The following is an 8,790-nucleotide window of genomic DNA, read 5'->3' on the forward strand; positions in this document are numbered from 1 at the left end:
TATGCGATATATCGTTTCAAAATATCCATATTTTCGATATATCGTATATAATATTCAATTACTAATTAAAAAAGGAAAGATAAAAGTTAAATCAGAGTAGAGAATTAAACCATGGCCATGTAAATATTTCAATCAACTTTAAAAAAAAAATATTTAAAGATTCCAATATTTCTTATTTAACCCATGCATAAATAAAATTTTTTTGACTCGTTTAGCTTGCAGTCGATTTCTCTTTTATGTTAAGACCTGCGCGGCCTTTGAAAAAAGCCCTTCAGATGGAACAAGTTAATGTAATGATTTTTGTATGTTTATCCCTTATTTCAGACACAATGTACATTGTTATTTAAATAAATGACTAATGACTAACAGAGCTGTACCTTGTAATTCATCTATACTTCCAAAAGATTTTCATTAAATCTACGTCAGTAGAGTAGATGAAATAACGCTTTATTTAAGGGCTCCAGTTATGGAGCCCTTAAATAAAGCGTTATCTCATCTGAAAGGCTTTCGTCAATTTTATTGGTTTTCCATATTTCCACTGAACTAATTTATAATGATCACTCCAGAGACTAAACTCTGAGAAGCTTCTGGCAGCCGCAGATTACTATCAACTGAGCCGACTGAAGAGCCTGTGTGAGGAAGCTTTACATAAGAAATTGACAGTGGACAATGCCATAGAGACACTTCAACTGGCTGACTTGCACTCTGCTAAAGCTCTCAAACAGTCAACATTGGAATTTATAAAGGATGGTCAAGCAAAACTTATAACAAAGACTGAAGGCTGGGCAAAGGTACAATCTGTGGAATTGATCAAGAGAATTTATGAATACATAATGGCAGATGAAATAGATGCCGATTTAAAATAGGTGGCTCTTAGTTGTAGATCTATTGCAAAATACTATCAATAGTGGTACTATTTTGGTGCTACTTTACAATAACTTTCAACCAAATCTAGTCTAAACAGGTTACTGATATGTCTATTCTTATATTATTTTAAAGAGTAGTTAGTTTTTATTTTATTTTATTACTTTTTGACTATAAATGTACTTAGTAATGTAATATTTTAATTAAAAGTGGACTGACCTCATAACAGGGGCTTCTTAAAATCTAAAATCTGTTATTAGATGAAGTTATAAATTAATGTAAAAAATATTATAAGGTGTATGATGTAACATATATCTTTGCCCTTATGAATCAGGATAACAATAAAGAAAAAGAAGCTATTTAAATATGAATGAGTTCAATTTTTATGTTTTATTCTATGTATATAAAAGTTATTAATTGTTTAAATTTATTTATAATCAATGTGTTACAAATGAATGCACAGTTATCAATAGAGCTGTGGGAATTGTGAAGCCTAGGAAATAGAATTAATATAATTAATAAAAAGTCTAGGAATAGAAAAATAGGGATCTGTAAACAGAAATAATAAAAGGTTGATATTGAATAACAATCTTATTTATTACTTCTACCACTTTGACTATCACTAGAGTCACATTCTTCACTAGAGTCACTATGATCACTAGAGTCACTATCCTCACTAGAGTCACTGTCACTCTCATATACATGTACTTTTTTCCAATTAGTATTTACAAATATTTCATCATCATCTGTATTGTTCTCAACTTTCTTGGGCTCATCAAATTCCTTTGGCCACACATTGCTTTCTTTATAAAATTTAATTGATTTCTTATTCATTATTTTCACTATTTCTCCTTTCACTTTATTCCCTTCCAATATTGGTTCTACAAGGATGTAATTTCCTCTCTTCACCCATATGTTTTTGCGAAATTTATTAGGCATAGATACTAAAAATTCTTCGCCATTTGGTGTAATAACCTAGAAAAAGTATAATTATTTTTATATAATTCTCATTTGATATATAAAACACATAGCAGAGAAAACCTTAGCCTAAAAATAAAACTACACCTACATTGGGCTTGAAAAGGCTTATGATAGAGTGGACAGAAATAAACTGTGGTCATATGAAAAGTGGCAACCGTGGCCTATAGACATAAACAGTACCATGGACATAACAGACTATACTACTTCTCCCATGATACCTCACCATGTATTGCCATTCCTGAGGACTGTAAGTAGAGTTGTAGGTAGGGGGCCCCCTAGATGGATGTATGTTGACCAAATGAGCAACATGCTGAAGAAGGGCCAAATTAAATGTAGCTGTAACGGACAAGCATTTATGAATAGATTGACGAGTGTAGAAGAAGAGGTTGATGAATGAGCAAAAGAGGTTTGCTTGAATCCAAGCATTTGGTGTACCATTGTTTCTGCTTACCCTAATGGGAGACAAGCATGACAGATATGTCTGTATGTAATTCTCATTTATTTAATATTTTATTGCACCAATTTTAAACAATTGATGGATATGCAATGAAAAATTTATTGACAGACTTATTGCACACTTATTACACAATCGGGACAATCTGAGTAGAAATTACAGATGGGAAATATTATTGATTGAATGACAATAAAAACAATTATTGAATTAATATTTATTACAGCTATATTAATAATTAAATAATGCTGTATTGTGAAATGCTCATTTGATTAATGTGTGTTTTAAGGTTAATTGTGAACTTTTTGTGTTTAAAATGTGATACTTGGTAGAAGAGAAAATGAAACTCAAGATTTAGAATGGAACATTTAAGCATGAGGAGCAATATACAAACATACATATCTGTCATGCCTGTCTCCTATTAGGATAGATAGAAACAATGGAACGCCAAATGCTTTGATTCAAACAAACCTCTTTTGCTTCTTCCACATTCATCAATCTTTTCATACACGCTACCGGTTATGGGTACTTTTAATTTGGCTCCTCTTCAGCACATAGTCTATTTGGTGGACATGTGTTCATCTAGGGCGGCCCCTATCGGCATATCCATTCATTCTTACTCAATAAATATACATGACGCATTATATTTTGTATAGGTGATGGTATGCTGTCAATTTGTTTTGCCATCCTCTGTATTCTATAAGTAAAATAGTACTTATATGTTTAAATTTATAAGTATATTTTAAATTTGATTAAGTATTTTTTTTATGCAACTCAGAATGGCATATAAGCTGACAGCCCACCTGATGGAAAATGGTAACCGTATAGGTGATAGATATGAGCAGTACCATGGACATAATAGAATATTCTGTTTCTCCAAGATAACCCCTCAATTGCGTTGTCATTTCTGAGAACTAAGGTGTTATTCCTGTGTACCCTGTGAATTCACTGCCATATCCCACACTAAACCGAAACACAGCCATGCAAACAAAACTGTTTTACGGTTGAAACGCAAATAGAATAAAGTGGAATACTGCATCCCTCTGGTAAACTATATGCTATGTACTTACTAAAAACAAGATATAGTATAAATAAATGACATGAATATAACAAGAATAATACCTTACCTGGTGTAAATTGTTTCCTTTGCTTTTTAATACTTTGACTATGCTCTGATTTTCATTAGGAAGTATGTAGTCATCCCAAATAGCTTCGTTTATTACATGCTTTCGTTTATTTACTCTAGACATGTTTATTTCTTTATTATAGTCACTATGAAATCTTCAAAACGTTTAAAATAGGAAATAAATTATTATAATCAGCTTGTGGATGGATAAATTAAATACAATTTTCTATTATTCAAGTCTCCTTTAAATCACACGTGCAATCAAAGCAACAAAACCGACGGACGACAAATAGACACTTTGACGAACACCGATAAACTAATGAAAGTAGCGGATACAAAATAGGAGTGTTCAATATATAGCGATATGAAAAAATATCGATATTAACTTTCGATATATCGATCGATTCGATATTATCAAATAACTAATTATCGATATGAAAAATCGATTTATTCTATTCGATACAAAAAAATTGTTTCGAATAGTTGATCTGATTTGTATTCTCTCTCTACTCTATGGTAGGCTTACATTATGATGTAACATTATGATTTGGAGTGGCCTTTGTGGCAATCACACAAATAGGGCCGTTCGACCGGCGAAGTGCCACCCTCTTACAGAATATCGTCGTGAAATAGCAGTACAAGTACTGCCGTGTTTCGTTCGGTAAGTGAGAGTTCCAGAATCCCAAATCCCTGATCCCCTGGCTTGTTCAAATGCCGTAAGTAAAATTAAAGAGATGGTCAGATCAAATCGACAAGAGGATTAATGTGTTGCTGCGGGATCAGATTCTGATAGTTTATCAGACAAACTTTCTTAGACAGAGTTTAGTCTCTGGAGTGATCATCATAAATTAGTTCAGTGGAAATGGAAAACCAATAAAATTGATGAAAGCCTTTCAGATGAGATAACGCTTTATTTAAGGGCTCCAGTTATGGAGTAGCTCTATTTGTGCAGCTGCCACAAAGGCAACTACCATTCTAAATCATAATGTTACATCATAACGTAAGCCTACCACGGCAGTATTTGTACTGCTATTTCACGACGATATTCTGTAAGAGGGTGGCACTTCGCCGGTCGAACGGCCCTATTTGTGTGATTGCCACAAAGGCCACTCCAAATCATAATGTTACATCATAATGTAAGCCTACCATAGAGTAGAGAGAGAATACAAATCAGATCAACTATTCGAAACAATTTTTTTGTATCGAATAGAATAAATCGATTTTTCATATCGATAATTAGTTATTTGATAATATCGAATCGATCGATATATCGAAAGTTAATATCGATATTTTTTCATATCGCTATATATTGAACACTCCTATTTTGTATCCGCTACTTTCATTAGTTTATCGGTGTTCGTCAAAGTGTCTATTTGTCGTCCGTCGGTTTTGTTGCTTTGATTGCACGTGTGATTTAAAGGAGACTTGAATAATAGAAAATTGTATTTAATTTATCCATCCACAAGCTGATTATAATAATTTATTTCCTATTTTAAACGTTTTGAAGATTTCATAGTGACTATAATAAAGAAATAAACATGTCTAGAGTAAATAAACGAAAGCATGTAATAAACGAAGCTATTTGGGATGACTACATACTTCCTAATGAAAATCAGAGCATAGTCAAAGTATTAAAAAGCAAAGGAAACAATTTACACCAGGTAAGGTATTATTCTTGTTATATTCATGTCATTTATTTATACTATATCTTGTTTTTAGTAAGTACATAGCATATAGTTTACCAGAGGGATGCAGTATTCCACTTTATTCTATTTGCGTTTCAACCGTAAAACAGTTTTGTTTGCATGGCTGTGTTTCGGTTTAGTGTGGGATATGGCAGTGAATTCACAGGGTACACAGGAATAACACCTTAGTTCTCAGAAATGACAACGCAATTGAGGGGTTATCTTGGAGAAACAGAATATTCTATTATGTCCATGGTACTGCTCATATCTATCACCTATACGGTTACCATTTTCCATCAGGTGGGCTGTCAGCTTATATGCCATTCTGAGTTGCATAAAAAAAATACTTAATCAAATTTAAAATATACTTATAAATTTAAACATATAAGTACTATTTTACTTATAGAATACAGAGGATGGCAAAACAAATTGACAGCATACCATCACCTATACAAAATATAATGCGTCATGTATATTTATTGAGTAAGAATGAATGGATATGCCGATAGGGGCCGCCCTAGATGAACACATGTCCACCAAATAGACTATGTGCTGAAGAGGAGCCAAATTAAAAGTACCCATAACCGGTAGCGTGTATGAAAAGATTGATGAATGTGGAAGAAGCAAAAGAGGTTTGTTTGAATCAAAGCATTTGGCGTTCCATTGTTTCTATCTATCCTAATAGGAGACAGGCATGACAGATATGTATGTTTGTATATTGCTCCTCATGCTTAAATGTTCCATTCTAAATCTTGAGTTTCATTTTCTCTTCTACCAAGTATCACATTTTAAACACAAAAAGTTCACAATTAACCTTAAAACACACATTAATCAAATGAGCATTTCACAATACAGCATTATTTAATTATTAATATAGCTGTAATAAATATTAATTCAATAATTGTTTTTATTGTCATTCAATCAATAATATTTCCCATCTGTAATTTCTACTCAGATTGTCCCGATTGTGTAATAAGTGTGCAATAAGTCTGTCAATAAATTTTTCATTGCATATCCATCAATTGTTTAAAATTGGTGCAATAAAATATTAAATAAATGAGAATTACATACAGACATATCTGTCATGCTTGTCTCCCATTAGGGTAAGCAGAAACAATGGTACACCAAATGCTTGGATTCAAGCAAACCTCTTTTGCTCATTCATCAACCTCTTCTTCTACACTCGTCAATCTATTCATAAATGCTTGTCCGTTACAGCTACATTTAATTTGGCCCTTCTTCAGCATGTTGCTCATTTGGTCAACATACATCCATCTAGGGGGCCCCCTACCTACAACTCTACTTACAGTCCTCAGGAATGGCAATACATGGTGAGGTATCATGGGAGAAGTAGTATAGTCTGTTATGTCCATGGTACTGTTTATGTCTATAGGCCACGGTTGCCACTTTTCATATGACCACAGTTTATTTCTGTCCACTCTATCATAAGCCTTTTCAAGCCCAATGTAGGTGTAGTTTTATTTTTAGGCTAAGGTTTTCTCTGCTATGTGTTTTATATATCAAATGAGAATTATATAAAAATAATTATACTTTTTCTAGGTTATTACACCAAATGGCGAAGAATTTTTAGTATCTATGCCTAATAAATTTCGCAAAAACATATGGGTGAAGAGAGGAAATTACATCCTTGTAGAACCAATATTGGAAGGGAATAAAGTGAAAGGAGAAATAGTGAAAATAATGAATAAGAAATCAATTAAATTTTATAAAGAAAGCAATGTGTGGCCAAAGGAATTTGATGAGCCCAAGAAAGTTGAGAACAATACAGATGATGATGAAATATTTGTAAATACTAATTGGAAAAAAGTACATGTATATGAGAGTGACAGTGACTCTAGTGAGGATAGTGACTCTAGTGATCATAGTGACTCTAGTGAAGAATGTGACTCTAGTGATAGTCAAAGTGGTAGAAGTAATAAATAAGATTGTTATTCAATATCAACCTTTTATTATTTCTGTTTACAGATCCCTATTTTTCTATTCCTAGACTTTTTATTAATTATATTAATTCTATTTCCTAGGCTTCACAATTCCCACAGCTCTATTGATAACTGTGCATTCATTTGTAACACATTGATTATAAATAAATTTAAACAATTAATAACTTTTATATACATAGAATAAAACATAAAAATTGAACTCATTCATATTTAAATAGCTTCTTTTTCTTTATTGTTATCCTGATTCATAAGGGCAAAGATATATGTTACATCATACACCTTATAATATTTTTTACATTAATTTATAACTTCATCTAATAACAGATTTTAGATTTTAAGAAGCCCCTGTTATGAGGTCAGTCCACTTTTAATTAAAATATTACATTACTAAGTACATTTATAGTCAAAAAGTAATAAAATAAAATAAAAACTAACTACTCTTTAAAATAATATAAGAATAGACATATCAGTAACCTGTTTAGACTAGATTTGGTTGAAAGTTATTGTAAAGTAGCACCAAAATAGTACCACTATTGATAGTATTTTGCAATAGATCTACAACTAAGAGCCACCTATTTTAAATCGGCATCTATTTCATCTGCCATTATGTATTCATAAATTCTCTTGATCAATTCCACAGATTGTACCTTTGCCCAGCCTTCAGTCTTTGTTATAAGTTTTGCTTGACCATCCTTTATAAATTCCAATGTTGACTGTTTGAGAGCTTTAGCAGAGTGCAAGTCAGCCAGTTGAAGTGTCTCTATGGCATTGTCCACTGTCAATTTCTTATGTAAAGCTTCCTCACACAGGCTCTTCAGTCGGCTCAGTTGATAGTAATCTGCGGCTGCCAGAAGCTTCTCAGGTATTTCATCTACCCTTGGGGCTTTGTCACTATATATAAACATCAAAACTTCCCTCAGCACATCAGACTCGAGGGGGGACTCCACCACATTTGTTATACATTCTGTAGTGTTGTGCTCAAAGTGTGCCTTCAACACGGCACTTCTGCTTGCTAGTACTGCCTTGTGGACCTTATACTCCACACCCTCTGCACATTTCATTGTGACATCTGAAAACAGACCATTATTCAAGAGGTTCTCAAAGTCATTACTCAATTGCGCTTCTGGTACATTAGTTCTGTCGACTTTAATATCGTTCGTGACCATAAACTGGAACTTTAGGCGCAAGCTACCATCGCTAAGTAGAAATATGTCGCGCCCGTCGTAGCTAGCTATGTCCCGCTTGAACAAAGTGGCCAAATACTGCCATTTGTTCGCTTGCACTGTATGGTATTCTTTTATAACGATTGAACGTTCTTCGAAACGCTTCAAACATATTGTCAGTATAGATTTCAGGAAAACAGGCATCGGTGATAAGTAATATATTTCTATTATATCGTTATCTCGCCCTAAAAACTGCATTTTCAATTGGAACCGAGAATCAGTTAGGTCTATGTTGGCGTCTTTTGATTTTTCAGTACGAAACTCTCTAGTCGATTTATTTTCCAGAAGATTAGTGAAATTTGGAACCGTCCATATTATTGTATTTATTTTGGTTTGCCCTTCAGTACGCGTTGTATAGTTTATGCTAGACATTTTTATAATTATACCAAATCTTGCTTCTTAAGTTTATTGTAAGTTGTTAATTAATATAGAATAATAATAAAATTCAACAAAGTCGCAAAAATCAATGACAACAAACAATTCTCCACTTGATAGCATG

At 32.8% G+C, this 8,790-nt stretch overlaps 3 protein-coding genes across 3 annotated transcripts; 1 reads left to right on the forward strand and 2 right to left on the reverse strand.

Moving 5' to 3' along the window:
- Window positions 1–1,442: 1,442 nt before the first annotated feature.
- On the reverse strand, window positions 1,443–3,761 carry LOC128200459 (probable RNA-binding protein EIF1AD). Its single transcript, XM_052893927.1, has 2 exons — window positions 3,424–3,761; window positions 1,443–1,839 (listed from the first exon to the last, which is right to left on the reverse strand). Exons 1-2 carry the CDS (start codon window positions 3,544–3,546, stop codon window positions 1,456–1,458), a joined length of 507 nt encoding a protein of 168 aa, XP_052749887.1. The 5' UTR covers window positions 3,547–3,761; the 3' UTR covers window positions 1,443–1,455.
- Window positions 3,762–4,743: 982 nt separating this feature from the next.
- On the forward strand, window positions 4,744–7,064 carry LOC113516384 (probable RNA-binding protein EIF1AD). The gene is made up of 2 exons (XM_026900802.3): window positions 4,744–5,083; window positions 6,668–7,064. The coding sequence occupies exons 1-2, from the start codon at window positions 4,961–4,963 to the stop codon at window positions 7,049–7,051; spliced, it is 507 nt and encodes a 168-aa protein (XP_026756603.2). The 5' UTR covers window positions 4,744–4,960; the 3' UTR covers window positions 7,052–7,064.
- LOC113520215 (speckle-type POZ protein-like) lies at window positions 7,054–8,790 on the reverse strand. Its single transcript, XM_026905480.3, has one exon. It carries the CDS (start codon window positions 8,661–8,663, stop codon window positions 7,641–7,643), a length of 1,023 nt encoding a protein of 340 aa, XP_026761281.2. The 5' UTR covers window positions 8,664–8,790; the 3' UTR covers window positions 7,054–7,640.

The sequence above is a fragment of the Galleria mellonella genome, unplaced genomic scaffold (assembly GCF_026898425.1).
Source record: "Galleria mellonella isolate WM207_F2 unplaced genomic scaffold, CSIRO_AGI_GalMel_v1 utg184, whole genome shotgun sequence".
NCBI lineage: Eukaryota > Metazoa > Arthropoda > Insecta > Lepidoptera > Pyralidae > Galleria > Galleria mellonella.